General features: G+C 41.8%; 1 protein-coding gene across 1 annotated transcript; it reads left to right on the top strand.

Annotated features, from left to right (window-relative positions):
• Positions 1-4,266: 4,266 nt before the first annotated feature.
• On the top strand, positions 4,267-9,997 carry LOC127427838 (histamine H1 receptor-like). Its single transcript, XM_051675662.1, has 2 exons — positions 4,267-4,279; positions 7,993-9,997. The coding sequence occupies exon 2, from the start codon at positions 8,069-8,071 to the stop codon at positions 9,698-9,700; it is 1,632 nt and encodes a 543-aa protein (XP_051531622.1). The 5' UTR covers positions 4,267-4,279; positions 7,993-8,068; the 3' UTR covers positions 9,701-9,997.
• The last annotated feature ends 13,306 nt before the right edge of the window (positions 9,998-23,303 follow it).

The raw sequence follows: 23,303 nt of genomic DNA on the forward strand, positions 1-23,303 counted from the left end.
TGAGTGTCAAACGGCCCTTTGGGGACAAGTCGACTACCCAAAAGATAGAGACGGGCTAGCCCAGTCGTGGCCTCTTATCCCCTTTTTTTTCCCTCTCCCCCAAAAAAAGGGAATTAACCGACTAGGGCCACCAGGTCTAGTCGGGGGGGGGGTGTCCCTCCCAAGGGGAAGACACCACAGAGACCACACCCCACCCAGAGAGGGGGGGTATTTAAATGGAAATATGTCACATGGTCTTGCCGAGCTTTGTCAGAAGTATGCCATGTGGAGAAGTACCATGGTAGGTTCTACCCTACGGGGGAGGAGTTACTACAAGCATGGTGACTGGGGCAGAAGGGCCTCTGCCCAAGAAAGACGCAGTTTACCAACAGGGAAAACGAATTAGCGGAAGATATACGTCGCATGGGGTTGCCTACGGGGAACCACCACATGCGGAGCACCTACCCCAGTACAGGGCTTAGTTAGCACGTGTACGAGCCGGCAGCGAGTTTCTCCGCAAACTCGTCTGCCACAGGGCTCGGAGGAAATCAACCAGGGAACACAGTTTGTGAACACTACTGGGAGTCAACGGCGCATGTCTTCAGCTCAGGGTAGGTGAAAGGCGCTATGCACAAGCGATACACCCGGCCGGCTGTCTTGGACTTACCTGCTTGTGTGTGCCACTACACGGGACAAAACCAGTTCCACCCGGAGATTGTAGAACCTTGCAAAGTTGTTGGGTGTTGCCCAGCCCACTGCTCTGCAAATGTCTGTTAGAGAGGCGCCACTGGTCAAGGCCCAGGAGGCGGCTAGACCCCTGGTAGAATGGGCCCGTAGCCCTACTGGGGGCGGCACGTCCTGGGCGTGATATGCAATTGTTATGGCGTCAATGAGTCAGTGGGCGATCCTCTGCTTGGAGACAGCGCTTCCTTTCTGCTGTCCACCAAAGCAGACAAAGAGCTGCTCAGATATTCTAAAGCACTGCGTGCAATCCAAATAGATGCGTAAAGCACGCACCGGACACAGCAACATCAGGGCTGGGTCTGCCTCCTCCTGGGGCAGCGCTTGCAGGTTTACCACCTGGTCCCTAAAAGGGGTCGTGGGAACCTTGGGCACATAGCACAGTCGGGGTCTCAGGATCACATGAGAGTAGCCCGGACCGAACTCCAGGCACGTTTCGCTGACAGAGAACGCTTGCAGGTCTCCTACCCTCTTGATGGAAGTGAGCACAGTCAGGAGGGCAGTCTTCAAAGAGAGTGCCTTAAGCTCAGCTGACTGCAAGGGCTCAAAGGGGGCTCTCTGTAGACCCTGAAGAACTACAGAGAGGTCTCATGAGGGAACGAGGCACGGTCTGAAGGGAATCAACCTCCTGGCGCCTCTCAGGAACCTGATGATCAGGTCGTGCTTCCCTAAGGACTTACCGTCCACTGTGTTGTGGTGTGCCGCTATAGCGGCTACATACACCTTCAAGGTGGAGGGGGACAGCCGTCCTTCCAACCTCTTCTGCAGGAAGGAAAGCACCGATCCGACTGCGCATCTCTGGGGGTCTTCGTGTCGGGAAGAACACCACTTAGCAAACAGATGCCACTTAAAGGCATACAGGTGCCTCGTGAAGGGGGCCCTAGTCTGAGTGATCGTGTCTACCACTTAAGTCTTCCGTGTCCCATCCAGGGGCCAGACATGGAGAATCCAGAGGTCTGGTCGCGGGTGCCAGATGGTGCCCCGTCCCTGAGAAAGAAGATCCTTCCTCAGGGGAATTTGCCAGGGGGGCTGTCGTGAGGAGCATGAGGTCCGAGAACCACGTCTGGGTGGGCTAGTAGGGTGCTACCAGGATGACCTGCTCCTCGTCCTCCCTGAGCGCATCTATACCAAGAGGTGCTTTGGTCAGGGTGTACCAGAGCGGGCAGTGGGAGGATTTTTGGGCAGCGAACAGGTCTATCTGTGCCTGCCCGAATCGACTCCAGATCAGCTGGACCACCTGAGAGTGGAGTCTCCACTCTCCCCTGAGGGTAACCTGCCGTGACAGCACATCCGCTGCAGTGTTGAGTTCGCCCGGGACATGAGTGGCTACCGTTGACTTGCTGTCTGTCCGAACTAACAAATGCTTGCCCTGGATCAATGGCCGGAACCTCCACAGGGTGAGCAGAATTGCCAGCAACTCGAGGCAGTTGATGTGCCAACGCAGCCGCGGGCCCGTCCATAAGCTGGCGGCTGCTTGGCTGTTGCATACAGCGCCCCAGCCCGTATTGGAGGTAGAAACGTGAGGTTGATCCAAGGGCTGAAGAGGCGGTGATAGATCGGCGTGATGGCCACGCGATGTGTCCCGCAGCGCCATGCCCATCTCGGGACTCGAGTCTGAAGCCAGTGCTGAAGCGGTCTCATATGCATCAACCCGAGCGGAGTGGCCACCGCTGAGGATGCCATATGCCCCAGGAGCCTCTGAAAGAGTTTCAGTGGAACCGCTGTTTTCTGTCTGAATGCCTTCAAACAGGTCAGCACCGATTGTGCGAGCTCGTTCATGAGGCACACCATCAACGAGACTGAGTCCAACTCCAAACCGAGAAAAGAGATGCTATGAACCGGGAGGAGCTTGCTCTTTTCCCAGTTGACCCAAAGCCCAAGTCGGCTGAGGGGCGAGAGCACCAGGTCCCTGTGTGCACACAATACATCCCGAGAGTGAGTTAGGATTAGCCAATCGTCGAGATAGTTGAGGATGCAACCTTGAACAACCACACTGTCTTTTTTAAGAGCAGCCTGTATTTCTCCTGAGATAACCTGTGGATTTTTCTTTGTATCCTGAACAATTGTTCTGGCAGTTGTGGCTGAAATCTTTCTTGGTCTACCTGACCTTGGCTTGGTATCAAGAGATCCCCAAATTTTTCACTTCTTAATAAGTGATTAAACAGTACTCACTGGCATTTTCAAGGCTTTGGATATATTTTTATATCCTTTTCCATCTTTATAAAGTTCCATTACCTTGTTATGCAGGTCTTTTGACAGTTCTTTTCTGCTCCCCATGGCTCAGTATCTAGCTTGCTCAGTGCATCCATGTGAGAGCTAACAAACTTATTGACTATTTATACACAGACACTGCAATTTAAAAAGCCACAGGTGTGGGAAATTAACTTTGAATTGCCATTTAAACCTATGTGTGTCACCTTGTGTGTCTGTAACAAGGCCAAACATTCAAGGGTATGTAAACTTTTGATCAGGGCCATTTGGGTGGTTTCTGTTATCATTATTATTTAAAAAGGAGCCAAACAACTATGTGATAATAAATGGCTTCATATGATCACTATCCTTAAATAAAATATATTTTTGCATGATCAGTCATATTTTCAAAATCAATGTCAAAATTTCACAATTTCTGCAAGGGTATGCAAATTTTGAGGACAACTGTATATAGTATAAAGTCATTATAATAAATACAATAATGGTGAATAAATATATTATGATTTAAAAAATTTTAACTTAATGTATTTGTATTTTAGCACAGTACATGTTGGAAAGCAGCTTTACAAAGAGTAGTGCCTTACTAACCCCACCGTTAGCATGCCAAAGGCGACTTGGCAAGAAAAAGCTTTAAAAAGTTGATTTAAATAATATATATAAAAATGCATAATTATTGTTTTCAGATTATACTAGTAATGAGAATGTTCTTGTTTTTGTTTTGTTTTTGTTTTTTGGGGAGGTTTTTTGCAACTAGGAAAAAATGCATATATATATATATATATATATATATATATATATATATATATATATATATAGCTAGAATATATAATATTTACTTATTTAACTTATAATGTATTTTAATATATGAAGTATTGATCTGTTAAGAATTTGGTTATATGCTGTAATGTTTGTTTGTTAATAACCAATTAACTAATTAATAAAGTTATTATAAAGTGTATTACCAGCTGTTGTTGATTTTGGACAGATGAGATGTTATGACATCATATACAGTACATCATTAGAATATTCCCAAAGATTGTACTTTTACAAATGCTGAAGGCTATTATTGATTGTGTTAGCATAAGGCATTGACAAATGATTCTGTTTCGTTACATTAAATATTGGCCATTGCATAGCCTATGCGTCATGGTTACATGTTAGAAGAATGTATGCACCACTGAAGATACGCGTGGGTCTGTCTGGTGTAAGTTATGTGCGTGTGTGTCACCGGTCCACCTATGAGACATTCATGAGACACTTCAGAAGCTGTGAAGCATCGGTCAGCGTCCAGTATAGCCGATTTGAAGATTAAGCTTTGAGATCACGTTGTTCCTGCTGGGATTTACCTGTAAGTAACGGTAAGCTTTCTATCTTTGCGCATAATTACAGCCTAATTACATTTAGAAGTTACTAACAACGAAGAGAAGCGCTAAATGATTTATGTAAAAAAAAAAAAAAAAAAAAAAAAAAAAAAAAAAAGGCTAATATTTTGTCTCGATAAGCCCTGGAAATATACCGCGGGCACTTAATGAGAGAATTATTAGACTTTACACACAAATCGAATTCATTCCACAGGTGGTGACTTGAGCCACTGTTTTCGTTGAAGATTTACGAAACGTTTTAGTTACTGAGACCATTACCAAATGAGATTGAAATAATCCGATTGTTAATAACAGGAATGCTGAAAGATTTTAAAAGCCTTTAAACCATCGCGTTTGATTTTTACGCGTGGCGCATTGCCAGTTAAGATGTGACTAAGACATTTACATAGCTTTCCTTTTCTCCAGAAGGCGTATTGAGAAATCGTTACTAATCTGTTTTAAGGAATTTCCAAACACTGTGTGAAACATTGTAAACCCTTGGGTTCAAGTTTACAGAAATGCATAAATATTTGAAGTGTATGTGGCGTGTTGGTCTGACTCATAATACTTTTTTAACACCAAAGAAAAGCTAAACCACTTAAGAATAATGTTCAGCGTCACACCAAATATGACACTTCGTTAGATTCAACACAATTTGGGGACAACATCATTAATGATGACTTCTTTTTATTTTATTTTATTATTATTTGTTTTTTATTTATTTATTTATTTATTTGTTCGTGGTTTTCTGATGGTATGTGTTCAGTTTTTAATAGGACGTTTTCTAAGTACCTCAAACAAAAACGAGAATGAACATTGCAGTGAATGACTTCTGAAATGATTCCTGAACCTATTGTATTAATTGTAATTATGATACGGTAAATTGACTGCACTCCTCAATTTCCATAACGTAAAAGGGAGATTAAAGCTAGCATTAAAATTCTCTCATGGCATGGCTTTCTTTTTCTTTTCTTTTTTCCTTGGAACACAAAAAGAGATGTTTTGATGACTGTTCATGCTGTTCTTTTCCATGCAACTTTAGTAGACAGTGACCAGGGGGTAGTCAAGCACCAAAAATAGCCAGAAAGCACTATTAAAGTAGTCAATGGGACTGGTGGGACGTATTCCAAATCTTTTTGCCTTATCATAGCATTGTGTGAGGAACAGATGAAAATTTAAGTCATTAACCACTTAAAATCTTAACTTCCACTTTAGCTATCAAATCTCATCTATGCTTCGGTTCCATTCAAAAAGTTTAAACTTGAATGTCACGATCGCCACAAGATACATCAAATTCAGTGAATTCATTTCAACAGTAGATAGACATTTATGGGATCAAAATCCCGTCAAACGTATTGCGGTCATGGATCCAAAAATAATAAGCGTGAATCGAAAAATAATAAGCGCAGATCAAAAAATAACAAGCCTGAATCAAAAATATATAAACACATTTAAAATATGCTGCAAAAAAAAAAAGAAAAAGAAACAAAAATTAAAATTAAAAAAAAAAATTAAAATTAAAATGAAAGCAAAGTCATCAGAATTGCAAACAAAATCATGTTTTCCTCGGTTATATTATTGTTTTTTGTGCTCTCTGACAATTTTGCTCATATTTTAATTTTTTTGTACGCTTACACTGTATTTTTCTTTGTTTTTGTTTCCAAGTTCTGTGCTTGGTTTTCCAAAACTTGTAAGTAGAGTTTCATGTAAATCAGGGGCCGTTTTGCGTCCCTATTGGTCCACTAGTTTTTGTTCGACAGCTCCTCCTCTAGCCAATCATTCAAAAAGGGGAGGTGACGTCACACCAATGTAACTCTGACGAAGCTGCTCAATATTTTATTATTTGTGGTTGATAGATACATTGCTTGTGTCTGTTTTGAGTATTTTCTGCCAGCTGTAGGAAACAATGTGTTGTCCGAGTAGGCCATTATCATAGTCCGTTAACACATGTATCGATGAATTTAGTTAGCAAAGTTTTAGTGTAGGCATTATTTAAGACTTCCTTGTTTGTAGGTTCACACTCGTCAATTGATTATGTGATCGCGACTACTCCCTGGTTTCAACACGGTAATAAAACCTGTGTCTCTAAGGCTGTTGAAGCAATCAGTCATGCCACAAGTAAATGTAAACACATTTGAACTGATACAAAAATGTCTGATGAGAGATGCAGCTAGTTACTCGGTAGAGTGGGGTCAATATCAGGGTGTTGGTACATTCGGTAGTAACAATGTCGACTTCCCTTTCGATTTTGTTGGAACCAATGCCGCTTGACATAACTGAAGTCTAAACTACAGTCATATGAACAGTTATGAACAAATATGAAGCAGAAAATTATTCATGAGTAACAATGTACAAGGTGACATACAAAAATGTGAAGCATTGCTTTGGCCAACTTATACAGTAGGCCAAGTGTAATGAATTAATTTTATAAACGTGGTAGACAGCTTGCCACTACCAGACATTTTATTAAAAAATATCACTGTCCTGAGAACACAGTTCAACCTTTTGGTTAAAATCTGCATTTATTATACATATACAGTATATACTAGTGTGGTTGTATTATGTTCACTTGTTTACTCAACTGCTTTAGCAAAAATACGATTATTTTGGAATTTTAGTTTATCCAAATTTACAACAGTGCAATTCCGCTCTCTCTATCCCATAAGCAAGGGCTCTAAATCATATTATGTGTTGTACCAGCATTACAAATTCAGTCACATGCAAATATGCTAATGAAAGTAAAGCATACTTGAAAGTACAAATGATAAAACATTTCTGCAGGTCATACCCCTATTCATTCTTAGGAACACAGTAACACTGAATAGACCTTATTCCCAGCCACACCATATTTGATTTTTGACGTGAATGAAAATGAGGCTGTGAGGGATAGACTTACAGTCTCTTTAATGGCATCCACTGTATAAAATTCATTTTCCACAGCTCATGTTTTCTGGAGGTTTTTGTCAACTGAAATTTCTTGTATAGATGTATATTTTTTTCAATGTTTTATCAGCAGAATGATTCAAAACATTTTAAACAACCATACAACCCATTGAAGGGACTGCAAGTCTATCCCTCACAGCCTCATTGTCATGGCGCTACTGTAAATAAGGTCCATAGGGTGCAGTGTGCAAAGACATGTGCAAAGTATCATGCAGTTCATGTATTTTTTTTCTTCTGGAATATGACATTGTTGTGAAGAGCCTTCAAAATTACAACAATACACTTGGATAGACAGGCATAGCATCGAAAGAAACATAAAAAGATCTGGCATGAAATGAGAGGCTGCATAGGACATAGAAAAAAAAAAAAAAAAAAAAAGAAAAAAAATATATATATATATGTATATATATATATATATATATATATATATATATATATATATATATATATATATATAAAATTTTTTTTTTTTTTTGTGAAGCTTGGATAGAAACCATGTCCCTTAGCCACAAGACAATGTCTACAGCTGTCTCACATATTTTTTTAAAGATAAATGGTCCGATATCAGTGATGTCTGCTTAATTAACCTGTTTGCCTCGGTGCTTTTTGAAAAAAATATGTGGATTATGCACTCGCTGGCAATGACAGAAATGTGCACTATTCATTGTTTGCAATTCAGTGAGTCCCCCCTTTTGATAAATAAGAATTCAATGTTCTTGAACAGTTTGATGCATTTTCTTTGTTTTGTTTTTTTCAGGAATTGCATTATTTGGATATGAATTTCAATACCCAACGTGACTGTGTGCTTTCTCACTATTTTGTCATCATGTGACATGCTGGATTACCCAATGGAGAACACTACAGAACTCACCACAATAAATAGCCAACTCAAGAGAATTCTTCAAGAGCCCAACGTTACAACTGTTTTGAATGTGTCTGTTCCTTTCCACCATCACATGAACAATGCAGTGTTGGGTGTTCTTCTTGGCACACTGTCCCTTCTGACAGTTATCATGAACCTATTGGTCCTTTTTGCCATTAGAAAGGAACGGACTTTACACACAGTTGGGAACCTCTACATAGTCAGCCTCTCGATAGCTGACCTCATTGTTGGGGCTACTGTCATGCCCTTGAACCTAGTCTACCTGCTTGACGATGAGTGGAAATTGGGTCGTGTTGTGTGCCAGTTCTGGTTGGTTATGGACTATGTGGCAAGCACAGCTTCCATCTTCAGTTTGTTCATCCTGTGCCTGGACAGGTACCGCTCTGTGCGACACCCTTTACAGTATTTGAAGTATCGGACACGAGGAAGAGCAACATTGTTGATTTGTAGTGCTTGGCTTCTCTCCATGACATGGATCATTCCCATTTTGGGGTGGCGGATGTTTGCTCGCGTCGACAGAAAACCAGAGTTGGAGAACCAGTGTGACACAGACTTCCGCTTTTTGACGTGGTTCAAAGTTTTGACAGCCATTCTCAACTTCTACATTCCATCTTTTCTGATGCTTTTGTTCTACTCACAGATTTTCATCGCAGTGCGAGAACATTACAGAGAATGGGAGAACTTTGCTGGTCCAATGGTGAAAACAGAAGCAGATGACACATTACAAAATGGAATGCAGTTGCAGAAAACCAAAGCTTCCAAAAGGGAGAGCCTGGCTTCACAAATATATTCTCAAAACGAGGGTCTATTGGATCAGTACAGTTTGGAACAACCTTACAATTCAAGGGACAATAATGAGGAAAATACCGATACCTTGTCTGAGACCAATAAGAGAAGTTGTTACAAGAAGAAATCAATGTTCAGTCTTTCCAAACACATGAAAAGGGGCATTCAAGAGTCCAATGAGATTTCCTTCCAGAGCGATGATGTGGAAGCTATCGCCAAAGCCCCCATGAGTCATCCATCTTCAGCTCTTGACTTTATACAGTCTGAGAATAACGCTCAGCCCAAGATGTTTGTAAATGTGAATGACTGCAATGTGTTAGTGCCAAATTCTGTGGGTAATATTTGTGAGATTGCACCTACCGTGGATATACACAATTACACCACTGTTCTCTGCAATAACAATACGCCACCATCGCCGCCATCGCTGCCATCGCCTCCATCACCATGGGCAGAGAACAGCCCTCCACTGGATGCCATCAATGCACTTCCTGTAAAACAAACTTGGCAGGAGCTCTGCGAACAATCTAAGCAGAGTGTTCACAGTATGCGAATTCGTAAAGAACGGAAAGCAGCCAGGCAACTTGGATTTATCATTGGTGTCTTTATGGTGTGCTGGATCCCATATTTCATCACCTTCATGGTCATGGCTTTGTGTGAGACTTGTGTTTATCATGATCTTCACATGTTTACAATTTGGCTAGGGTACATCAACTCCACTCTGAATCCCTTTATATACCCACTTTGCAATGAAAACTTCAAAAGGGTGTTCAAAAAGATATTTCAATTTGATAGATAAAGTCTAGGGAAGACTGTTAGTGACAAACTGATAGCTCTACTGTCCCATCTGTGTTTTTGGAAAGTAGTTTCTTGTGACCATGTGAAAAGTTTGTACATTGGTTGTTTTATCCACCTGCCATGATTTTCTTGCCTTCAAAGATCTCGTAAGTACAGACCAATTTAATTATTTATTGCTGAGTGTAAGCTAGACACGTCTGCCATCTGCATCATATCAGATTATATCAATTATCATGATGTTGTGTGAGTGTGTTTTTATATACAGTACTGTGCAAAAGTTTTAGGCACTTGGGAAAAATGTTGCATAGTGTGGATGTCTTCAAAAATAATGCCATAAATAGTTTTCATTAATCAAGTAATGTCATTCAAAGCTGTAAAAAAAAAGCTAAATCAATATTTGGTGTGACCACCTTTGCCTTTAAAACAGCACCAATTCTCCTAGGTACACCTGGATATAGTTTGTCTTGGTTGTTGGCAGATAGGATGTTCCAAGCTTCTTGGAGAATTTGCCTTGTAATCCCAGACTGACTTAGTTTTCAGTGGGGGGCTTTGTGGGGACCATGCCATCTGTTGCAGGGCTCCCTGTTCTTCTGTTCTATTCTATTTGCAAAAGAAATGTTTGGGAGTCTAAAATGTATATTTCCTATTGACACACTAAAGCTGAAAATATAAATAACCATCTTAAGAGAAATGTTTTTGTGAAGCATTTTATGTGCCTTTTGTGAAAGACTTTTGCACAGTACTGTGTATATATATATATATATATATATATATATATATATATATATATATATATATATATATATATATAATTACATGGGGAAATACATGTATATATATAATTTCATGGGGAAATACATGTACTCAGTCCAGTGTGTTATAAAACTGGGTGTATTGAAGCACCTTTTTCTAAGATGACTGCTTCAGTGTTTAGAGATGATACAAACATGGTTATGGCAGCTGATTTTTTTGCTATTGAGAGTGATGGCTATGTATGTCCAACTGGGAATTGGAGTTTTAAATGGAGAACATCATTTGGAAATGCAGTGGAATGTTTGAGTAGCATGTCCAGTTGCAGGAAAAGATACTATATGTTAACTCCTGGATTTCTGCATCACTTGGTCATATACTGTATATGATCTAATCTTCATCTAAGTCACAACAATAAATTGTAAAAAGTAGTAACCAGTAAGTAAGGAGCCATGTCTATTTGATCTAACACTTATAAATTGCTTTGTTGGTGTAGTCTAATGTACTCAGGTTGATGCAGCATGGACCATAAGCAAGGTAAGCTGTGCTTACCTACTGGAAGAGATGGGGGAAAAATGATGGAATATTTAAATAAAACTGATAATATTAACTGCTTGCCCAGTCTCAAAGCTCACAGCATGTCCCTGTGATGCAGTGATAATAATATGTGTTTTGACTTGCATAAAACCAGTTAATTTAGATATTGCCACAAATAACTTTTTGTTTTTCAATGTAGACAAACAATATGTTAGGTGTGGGCACTACCCACACCTATCATATTGCTTCTGGTGATATACTGTAGATTTAACCACTGGAGTCTTATGGATTACTTTTCTGCTGCCTTTATGTGACTGTTGGAGCTTCAAAATTTTGGTACACATTAACTTGCATTGTGAGGACCTACAGAGCTGAAATACTGTATTCTTTCTTCTAAAAATCTTCATTTGTTTTCTGCTGAAGAAAGAAAGAAACAAATCTGGGATGGCATGAGGGTGAGTAAATGATAAGAGAATTTTCATTTTTGGGTAATTTGTTCCATTAAGTAGACTGTCTATAATTGTGATTTAGTTGAAAATCAGATCAAATTTATAATAAAATGACCAATTCACACAGAAGTTCAGGAAAATCTAAAGGATTCACATACTTTTTTTCTGCAGCTGTACAGTACATATTTAAACACAGCTTAAAGAAAATCTTGCAGATGCAATTTCTCCTTAGAGAGCTAAGAAATGTCACATACAAGCAAGTTCTGGTGAACATTGCCTTTAGGGTATATGCTGAGCGAATAGTATGTTCGGAATGGCATACTACCTTTGATTTTTTTAAAGGAGAGCAGCATGGCATATAAATAAAATGCACAGGCTGCAAATTGTCTGAATAGCCAGATGATCAACTGCATTTGCCAAAATTCTGCAGTGTACAAACAGAGCACACTTTGTGGGGTACATCCACAATGCAATACGCTTGACCTGATCTTTTATTTATTTTTATATTTTTAATAAAACTGATGTAATAATAGTAAGTCTAATTTGATTAGACTGTCAAAAACCTTTTTAAAATACAAATTTGTATTTAAAAATGCACTGCATGCCTCTTTCTGATAAACCATGCAATGTTGCGAGGTAATTTGACAGAACTGTATTATTGTTTTATATTGCCCTTCAAATAGGCCTACAGTTAAAAAAATACAGTTGCTTCATTTACTCAGAAATGCACTAAAGTCATGGAAAAGCAATTACTCTACAGTATATACTGTATTTTAATGCAGTGAAGTGCTGAGTTTGATTCTTTTCTAATTTTGATTGGAACATTTTATGCATCATTAGCCCTAAATAGGGCTGTTGAGTCTGTAGTACTTAAAACTAGAAGAAAATTAGCATCTTCAAGTCATGGGTTCTCACAGGAATTTCCAAAGAGTTTTTAAAATAGCCGTTTCAATTACACACACTTATTAGATTAGATTCAACTTTATTGTCATTGTGCAGAGTACAATACAGAGCCAATGAAATACAGAAGCATCTAACCAGAAGTGCAAAATAGCTATATATGTTGTAGCGGGCAAAGGATGACAGACAATGATTGCAGGTAAATATTTACTCCAAATGGGCTTTTATTGCACAAATGGTAGAAAGTTGTGTGTGGGAGCTGGTGAATATGATAAAACTCCGTGGCTGTGGTGCTTTCTTGAGTCTCTCAGGTGCATTGAGTGAAGTGAAGCAATATTCCTTTCGTGATAGCAGTGCAGGCTCATAATCGCTCGGTCCTGAAATATAAAAGATAAGGGAGAACACAGTATTAGTCTCTAGCATGGAGTCTTAGCTCCCCCTTCTATTTCAGAGTCAGCGTTTACATCCCTGACAAGCGCTTAGTGACAAGTGTGCATGATCAGTCTGCTCCGCCTATTTCTGATTGATCCTCATTGCTGTCTCCAAGGGTGACGCTGGTATGCTCGCCACAATGTATATATATATATATATAAAAACGAAATATATACTTATGTACATGTGATTTTTTTAAATTTTTTATTTTGTTTTAATTTGCAAATATTTCAAACAAACTTCTTTCATGTTGTCATTATGGGGTATTGTTTGTAGAATTTTTAGGAAAATAATGAATTTAATCCATTTTGGAATAAGGCTGTAACATAACAAAATGTGGAAAAAGTGAAGCGCTGTGAATACTTTCCGGATGCACTGTATAGTGGGTATTTGGAAGGATAGTGTTTTCGTGCTCAGCCCCCACCCTCCCCATAAAAGCACCCACCTGTGGTTTATTTGAATGGAGAAGGAGCCCATCGCAATAAGCGATATATAAAATATATATATATATATATATATATATATATTTACTATTCAGACTGCCAATATCATTCCACTGCCACAAGAATCTGAATCAGAAAACTGCTTTGGTCTTTATGTAGCACAATGCAAAAAAGTCTCTTATCAGTCTTTTACTCATAGATTGAAAACATCTATTCTAAAAATCCATTAGAAATTACTGTTGGAACTCATTGCGAATTCACTTTCTGTGTTGACCTACAAATTGATGTCGAATTGCTTTTAATGAAGTTCTCTGCTTGCAGCCAGGTGATTGGTTGAACTGAGATGTCACTTTCAATATATCCAGATTTAATCAGATGATTTCTGTGTGAAAAACAGGGAAATTTCTACCTTGTAGAGCTTTATTTGAGAGAATTCAAAGCTGCATTCAGCACTGTCTATGGATGCTATATGTATTTTTTTATAGTTTTTGAAAATTACTGTTAAAAATCCTTGCAATAAACCTAAAATCTCTTTGAGTTTGTGTGTTTACATTCACAGTCTCATGTACCGCTTATGCTTAATAACCTGACAACATGTAAGGTCATAATCTGTTTAATTAAAAAAGGGAACACCTAGATTTTTGCTGATTACCTCTAAAAAAAATTATGATGTAAACACCTTTACCACTGTGCTGTCGGCTTATTCAGTGTGTGCATACTGTATGTTGTGCACATGTCTGTTTGCATTTTAATGTTAAAACCTTGGGAAAAACTTGATAATTTAAAATGGAAATGCAGTTCCCTATCAATTCAGTTCACTTGACATTGCGGTAAATGCTTTTGGAGAATTCCTTCTTCGATGACATTGTTGATGCCCTTGTATAATAATGCAAATCTTATGATTGGCAATGGTGTTTGAGCCCCGCCACTTTAGACACGCAGTTGGCCTATATAATTGGGTGCGTGAACATGATTTCTTCAGAACTGTCTTCCTTCAAGACAGACATCGTCTCATCTTGATTACGACAATCATCTCGTCTTTTTTTATTATTATTATTATAATTTTATCCCCTTTTTCTCCCAATTTGGAAATGCCCAATTCCCACTGCTTAGTAGGTCCTCGTGGTGGCACGGTTACTCACCTCAATTCGGGTGGTGGAGGACAAGTCTCAGTTGCCTCCGCTTCTGAGACAGTCAATCCGCACATCTTATCACATGGCTCACTGTGCATGACACCGCAGAGACTCACAGCAATGGGAGGCTTATGCTATTCTCCGTGATCCACGCCCAACTTACCACTCGCCCCATTGAGAGCGAGAACCACTCATTGTGACCACAAGGAGGTTACCCCATGTACCCTCCCTAGCATCCAGGCCAATAGGAGAGAGAGGGGTGGTAGGACAATCATCTCGTCTTGAAAAGCCCTCTCTTCGCCACTGATGGACACCCTCCAGCAGACGGGACTTCCCTGCAGATGCTTTAGCACGTTCATCGCCTGACTCTCAGTGCCTGCAGTGAAAGATTCACCCACCCCCTCTGGTGTTCCGGTGAAGAGTCTCTCCACCTCGCCTCCGGCATTGGGTTCTTCACCTCAGCGAGACACCTACTCGCTTCCCACAGCATTCCGACAGGAGCTGTATCCTTTAAAAAAATAAAATATATATATATATATATAATATAATATTCCATCCATGTGACATAAAACACGCGATAAAGAGCCGCTTGCATCCAACGCATCTTTTTAAAGATGTCATTCCACGAGTGTGCCGTCAGATGAACATGAGAGCTGCGTTCACTGCCTGGGCTGCACCCACACCGAAGCGGCTCTCATAGAGACTGCCCTCACTGTGAGAGGATGAGTCTCCAGACATTCCGCTCACGAATCACCTTCGTTCTGATGGACGATCCTGCATCCTGCGCCCTCCCACCCACCATGTCTGTGTTAGATCCCGAGGGTTCACACAGGGTGGAACAGGGGGACCATGAGGTTGAGTTGGTTGAAGTCGAGGAAGATCCCACACCAGTGCAAGTCCCACGATCCCCTCGATCTTCTGATGTAGCATCCGCGCCAGTACAGTATACGCATGATGAGCTCCGGCCCTCTATCGGAGCACATGGCCTTATCACATTGGCAGTTCTGACGATGGGGATGACGTCATGTCCCTCGCAGCATCAAATATGTGCGAGTGGTCCACGGAGGATATTGCTGTCCCTTCCTTGCATTTCTGCAGTCAACCATGTCCCACCACAGGCTTATTGCGATGGGCTCCTTCTCCATTCAAATAAACCACAGGTGGGTGCTTTTATGGGGAGGGTGGAGCTGAGCACGAAAACACTATCCTTCCAAATACCCACTACACAGTGCATCCGGAAAGTATTCACAGCGCTTCACTTTTTCCACATTTTGTTATGTTACAGCCTTATTCCAAAATGGATTAAATTCATTATTTTCCTAAAAATTCTACAAACAATACCCCATAATGACAACGTGAAAGAAGTTTGTTTGAAATCTTTGCAAATTAAAAAAATTAAAAAAATTTAAAAAAAAATCACATGTGCATAAGTATTCACAGCCTTTGCTCAATACTTTGTTGAAGCACCTTTGGCACCAATTACAGCCTCAAGTCTTTTTGAGTATGATGCTACAAGCTTGGCACACCTATTTTTGGGCAGTTTCTACCATTCTTCTTTGCAGGACCTCTCAAGCTCCATCAGGTTGGATGGGGAGCATCGGTGCACAGCCATTTTCAGATCTCTCCAGAGATGTTCAATCGGCTTCAAGTCTGGGCTCTGGCTGGGCCACTCAAGGACATTCACAGAGTTGTCCCGTAGCCACTCCTTTGTTATCTTGGCTGTGTGCTTAGGGTAGTTGTCCTGTTGGAAGATGAACCTTCGCCCCAGTCTGAGGTCCAGAGCACTCTGGAGCAGGTTTTCATCAAGGATGTCTCTGTACATTGCTGCATTCATCTTTCCCTCGATCCTGACTAGTCTCCCAGTTTCTGCCGCTGAAAAACATCCCCATAGCATGATGCTGCCACCACCATGCTTCACTGTAGGGATGGTATTGGCCAGGTGATGAGCAGTGCCTGGTTTCCTCCAGACATGACGCTTGCCATTCAGGCCAAAGAGTTCAATCTTTGTTTCTCATGGTCTGAGAGTCCTTCAGGTGCCTTTTGGCAAACTCCAGGCAGGCTGTCATGTGCCTTTTACTGAGGAGTGGCTTCTGTCTGGCCACTCTACCATATAGGCCTGATTGGTGGAGTGCTGCAGAGATGGTTGTTCTTCTGGAAGTTTCTCTCTCCACAGAGAAACGCTGGAGCTCTGTCAGAGTGACCATCAGGTTCTTGGTCACCTTCCTGACTAAGGCCCTTCTCCCCCGATCGCTCAGTTTGGCCGGGCCGCCAGCTCTAGGAAGAGTCCTGGTGGTTCCAAACTTCTTCCATTTACGGATGATGGAGGCCACTGTGCTCATTGGGACCTTCAATGCTGCAGAAATTTTTCTGTACCCTTCCCCAGATCTGTGCCTCGACACAATCCTGTCTCGGAGGTCTACAGACAATTCTTTGGACTTCATGGCTTGGTTTGTGCTCTGACATGCACTGTTAACTGTGGGACCTTATATAGAAAGGTGTGTGCCTTTCCAAATCATGTCCAATCAACTGAATTTACCACAGGTGGACTCCAGGCAAGCTGTAGAAACATCTCAAGGATGATCAGTGGAAACACGATGCACCTGAGCTCAATTTTGAGTGTCATGGCAAAGGCTGTGAAAACGTAAGTACATGTGATGTACATGTGAAAAATTCGTTTTTTATTTTTAATAAATTTGCAAAGATTTCAAACAAACTTTTTTCACGTTGTCATTATGGGGTATTGTTTGTAGAATTTTGAGGAAAATAATTAATTAATCCATTTTGGAATAAGGATGTAACATAACAAAATGTGGAAAATGTGAAGTGCTGTGAATACTTTCCATATGCACTGTATTGCATAACTTCCTCCTTGGGGGGCTAACGACCTGACGTCCCCCATGTCCCATGGAGCCACTAAACGTGCCCTTTCCAGCTATATCAGGGGAAGAGCCCACGGAAGTGAGCCTCTGATTGGCCGACCGTGGGGGCGTGTCCAGGAGGGGGTGGGGCTGACCACAATCACACTATTTGTCCACTTACCCACTATATTACAGGACTTTGTCCCTGGGGGTCCACGGACCCCTGGAGTGTGTCCGGTAGGGGGCGGGGCTGACCACAAAAATACTGTTTGTCCATTTACCCACTATATTGAACAACTTCCTCACTGTTGGTCCGAGGACCCTCGTGTGTGTCCGTGTGGCGGTGGGGCTGTCCAAGGAAAAATTATTTGTCCACTTTGACCATGTTAAAGTATTTATGACTTGTAAGTGGGTGCAATAGCATCAGGGGGATGTGCTGAGTGCTGTACAGCTGTTTTTCTCAAAATTAGATTAGCTTAGATTAGATTAAACTTTATTGTCATTGTGCACAGTAGAAGTACAAAGCCAATGAAATGCAGTTAGCATCCAACCAGAAGTGCAAATAGTAATATATTATAAAAAATAAATGCAGTTAAAGTGCAGTTGTGAATGAGGTAGATATGTAGAATAGTGAAGAGACATGGTAAGATATGAGATATAAAGTGGTTCAGATGTGAAATGTGCAAAAATGGTACATATATACACATGTATCTATATTACTATACAATGCATATTAAGTAACATATAGGAATGCAGAATAGTACTCTGTGCAAGTGGAAAAGAGTTATGTAGTATTAAGAAAGGGCAAGAATGCATCATCTACAACGAATTTCAACCAACCATCTTTTTTGTGGCAATTGAACAGGTTGCAGGTGGGCTGTCCACCTACAACGTATTTGAATGGCACCAGATAGGTGGTTGGTGGACATTTGATTTACTTAATTTTGGTAGGAGCACTTGTTCGGTACTCAGCACCCTCAGTGGAACACATTGCACACACTTTGAACTCAAAATTCCACAGTCCACGAACTGCTTAAATTTTGGAATGGGATAAATTATTGAAACTGGTACTCCTGTGCTCAACTCAGCCTCCTCTATCTATGGTGTGAATTTCAAGATGATCTGAGAAAGTCGAAAATTTCATGCAAAAAAAACATGTTTTTTTTCTGACTAAATTTTTGACTTTCTCTGATCCTCTCGAAATTCACACCATAGAGAGAGGAGACTGAAATGAGCACAGGAGTATATGTTTCAGCTTTGTAAGTCTGCCCAGAGCTGAGATATGCAGATCCCACATACAATTTATCCCATTCAAAATTTTAGGTGGTTCGTGGACAGTTGAATTGTGAGGTTTCGAAGGGTGTATGTTGTTCAGAGGGAGTCATAGAGTCACCTTAATGTGATTTTGAGTCATAAATGTGATCCTGGAGCTTATAAAAATTATGTCCACCAAACACCTATTTTAGCCCTGTAGATAGATTGTAACTGGGATGGTCCATGGGCAATTTATTTTAATTGCCTGAAATAGTCACTTGGTGGACATCTGTTTATTAATGTGTGGGATACAAGAATTCACTAAATATCATATTTAGGTGACTGTACGACAACCCCTGAACAACATACACCCTTCAAAACCTCAAAATTCGACTGTCCACGAACCACCTAGAATTTTGAACAATTGTACGTGGAATCGCCATATCTCACAACTTTTAAAAACTTATAATTAGCCAAAAAATGATTGTCCACAGACCATATATTTTGCGGCTGTAAAACAAATTGCAGATGGGACTTTCCTGAATAACCCTGTGAAAATACCCTTAAATTTGATGCTAAGACCTGGGGGACAGGAAATGCCCACGTGCAACTTATTTGAAGGGCAGCAAATAGGTGGTCTGTGGACAATCATGTTTATGGCTTTTCTTGCTATTTACATGTAATATTATCAATCAAACATCAAGTAAAGCACTCAGGACACTCCTATAAATGCATTTATGTAACTTACAACTTTTTAAAAAGACTGTCCATGGACCATGTATTTGGCAGCTGTAAAAACAAATTGCAGATGGGACTTAAATGACCCTGTGAAAATACACTTAAATTTGATGGTAAGACGTGGGGGCTTCGAATACTTCATCGTTGGGCCCTCATAAACAATTTATTAAAAAGCCGTGTCTCTCAATGATTGGGAGCCGCTGTGTGCCCCGTGAGGAAATGGATTGAAAAAAAAAAGTGTCAGGAACGCCTAAAAACACATATATAGGGGTCATATGGGATGCCTGGGCACTGCCCAGCATGAATTAGGGTGACGTATGGCATCGGGGGGCACATGGTATTTAGTGGGTAAGGGGACAAATAGCAGTTCTGTGGAAGGAAGGAAGACAATGAGAAAAAATAGTGGGTAAGGGGGACACAGGAAGTGAGTTCATGGACAAGAGGAAGACTAGAAGGAAGACTAGTGGGTAAGGGGGACACAGGAAGACTAGTGGGTTTGTGGACAAATAGGGGCCCTGTGGACGCTCTTTACATTTTTAGATGTTCCGAGGGCGATAGGGGGTATGTGGGCAAGCCCCAAAGTGACCATGACAGCTCGAGAGTGCCCCTTGAGGTGTCCATACAGCGAGGTAAGGAGGAAACTGACACTTACCCAAAAGTAATGGCAAAGTGACAGATAGCCACCGAGCTAATGGGCGAGTGGGAGTACACAGAAGTGGTAGATCCATCGCACTAACTATGAGTCCAACGGCAATTTACGTGAATGTGTTTTTTCCCACAAAAGGCCTATGTTCCCTTCCCCCAGTGAGGGTGAGAAGCGTGCGCATGCCACTGATAAGGGCTGATTTGCATCCACTCGTGGGTGGTTGAGGAGCTTGGTTTACAATGGTCCCCTCCAGTCGAGCCGGAAATATCTCACCTGGATGAGTGGTCCTGCAGTCCGGCCACCATCAAAAGACTGCATCTCAAAGGGCAGTGCCATTCTTCCTGTAGATCCGGCTTATGTGTTATCTCACCTCACTAAGTGTTGGCCTTAGAGTCAAAGGATCGCAGTTCAAAACCAGCCGTCAACTCAAGCTGATAAATGTCATGACTGAGTCATGGATGTGACACGAAATTTCGTGGTTGCCTCAAGATGGCGCTGCGGGTCACAAAAAGTCACCAGTGACTCAGTCTGATGACTCACCGCTCTATGTCAGATCAGCGCTCGGAGGTGAACCCCGCCCCCGCTGCTCCAGCTCCGACAAAGACAGCCAAGCCTTTGAATATTTTCTGTGTTGTGTTCAAATAAAGAATGTTCTCAGAAATGTGCACGCTGCGAGACACCACATTCATACACTGCTCTTCCTCGCTGGGTATGCCGGGATGATAGAAAATGTGTTTCTGTGAGTTTTGTTCATAAAAACCCTATCATAAACAATGTTATCACACAATAAAGAAAGTGCTGGTTGTGTCTGCGTGTGCTGCACATGCTCGACAAGTACACACATTGACACACTGTTCACTTTCCCTCCTCGCCGGAGTTTGCTGGGAGATTGCATTTGCATATTTTCTGTGTGATGATTTTCTCACACAATAGACAAAGCACTGGTTGTGTCTGCTTACGCTGCATATGCTTCACACTCATGCATTTAAATGCTATTCACTTCCCCTCCTCACCGGAGTTCGCTGGGAAATTGCATGTGTGTTGTTTCTGTGTGATGATTTTCTCACATGATAGAGAGAGCGCTGGTTGTGTCTGCCCACACTGCACATGCTCGACACACGCACATTTACATGCTGTTCACTTTCACTCCTCACCGGAGTTCACTGGGAGATTGCATGTGAGTTATTTCTGTGTGATGATTTTCACATAAACAATCTTCTCACACAACAGAGAAAGTGATTGTTTCATCTGCTCGCACTGCTCCGGCTCAAGATGCAAGCACATTTACACACCGTTCACTTCCCCTCCTCACCAGAGTTCATTGGGAGATTACATGTGTTGTTTCTGTGTGATGATTTTCACATAAACAATCTTCTCACCCAATAGAGAATTTGCTTGCGTCTGCTTGTGCTGCACATACTCGACACACATGCATTTACATGCTGCTCACTTCCCCTCCCCGCTGGTGTTCGCCGGGAGGCTTCACGCAAGCTGTTCTGTATATTGCGTTCACATAAACTGCTTTCATAAAAATCAGAAATGTGCTTGTCACAAATACTGAGATGCACACATTCATACGCTGCTCATTCTCTGCCGTAGGTTGCTGAGATGATACACAAATGTGTTTTTGTGTGTTGTGTTCGCACAACCAATGTTCTCACACAAAAGAGAAAGCACTTGTTGTAAGAGACACACACACATTCACACGCTGCTCATCCCCCACCAGAGTTCGCCGGGATGATACACAAAATGTTGTTTCCGTGTGATGCATTAAATAAAGAATGATTCTTGCAAAAAAGAGAAAAAGGTTCATGATGCCTTCGCGAGACACACAAACATTCTCATTCCTCTCCTCCTCCCCGCCGGAGTTCGTTGGGACTGGGATATTACACAGAATGTTGCTTCTGTGTGTTGTGTTTAAATAAAGGATGTTCTCATAAAGAGAAAAGTGCTTTTAGCACTGCACGAGGCGCACACACTCGAAGAAGCCCTTTACGCTTCTTTTACCAACTCATCTCGCTTACGGCGTTCGGTCATCTATGATCCTGGCTCGGGATGCGCCTATGTTGTGGGCAGGAACTCACAATCTCCTCACAGAGAATGCGATAGAGATTGTTCCGAACTCCGGCGAACTGCTGATGTCTTCCGTTCCAAAGTAAGACAGCGGGCTTCAGCCCATTTTTGATCTGAGACGCTTTAATTGAACACTCAAATCTAAAAACAGATCTTACCACACATCCACCCTCGGGTTGATTTGCATCAGTAGATCTAAAGGGCGCAAGCGTACTTTCATGAATGAACTGCACCTCGTCTCAGGCTGCTTTGAGATTTGCATTCGAGGGAACAGCTTATTGATTCAGAGTCCTTTCCTTGGCTCTCCACACTCTCGATGTGTATCGATGCAGCACTCGCTCCGTTGAAGCTGAGCAGCGTGTGCAATTTGAACTACCTCTATGATGGGCAATTATTAGTCTGATCAGGGGCTCTGTTGTGTGAGCACCGGAATTTACTACTATGTGGCCCAGGCTGTACAAATGGCAATGTCAAACTGGGCGAAAAGCATCCGCCATTGCAATGTTAGGACATTTACATGAGACCTCTCCAATGCTGCCAGCACGCCTGGCACCAGAGGCACATGCACATTGGCATAACTCGCCGATGTCTGGCTGCTCTAGCACCTTGGACAGCTCCAACAATTTAACAGCATCATGCTGGGTCAGGTCTTCTTTTTTTTTTTTTTTTTTTTTGGAATGCCCAATTCCCAATGCACTCTAAGTCCTTGTGGCAGCGGGGGCGTGGTCAAGCATCTCTCCGAAGAGAGAGAAAGCGGTAAGGGCGCTTACACCTGAGCTAAATTATGTCTAACACCTGTCTCTAATTTCAGTGAGCACGGGGAGAGCGGCATAAATAGACACACCGCAAATAGAAGAGGGAGAGAGAGCCTGGGCATGACAGACCCGAACCAGAAGCAAAGATTTCTTATTACAAATAATGAGAGTTTATTTTGTGAAGCGGTGTGTGATAGTGGATTAACTTAGTGCATAACGTGAGACTGTAAATTGTGCTGCAAACAGAGAAAATAAATCCTTACCTAAACAAGGAAAGCTGCTTCTCGCCTCCTCCTTTACACTGGTGCCGAAACCCGGGATTGAAGTTTGGGTCGAAGATGGATGGAAGTCATCCCATAGAGTCCTCCCAGTTGGCGGAGATCCTCCAAGCCCTCGCCAGCCTACATCAGAGCCACCAACAGACACTGCTTGAGCTCCGTCAAGATCAAGACCGCCGGTTTGTCGAGCTCCTGCACACTCAAGCCGAGGACCGGCAGGTGATCCGGAGTCTCCTCAGCCAGGAGGCGTCCTCAGCCGCGACCCCGGACACTCCCATGCCGTTACCCCCACCAGCATTACAGAAAATGGGGGCGGCGGACGACCCTGAGGCCTTCCTGGATTTGTTTGAGCGGACCG

This window comes from Myxocyprinus asiaticus, chromosome 37 (genome assembly GCF_019703515.2).
Source record: "Myxocyprinus asiaticus isolate MX2 ecotype Aquarium Trade chromosome 37, UBuf_Myxa_2, whole genome shotgun sequence".
Classification (NCBI taxonomy): Eukaryota; Metazoa; Chordata; class Actinopteri; order Cypriniformes; family Catostomidae; genus Myxocyprinus; species Myxocyprinus asiaticus.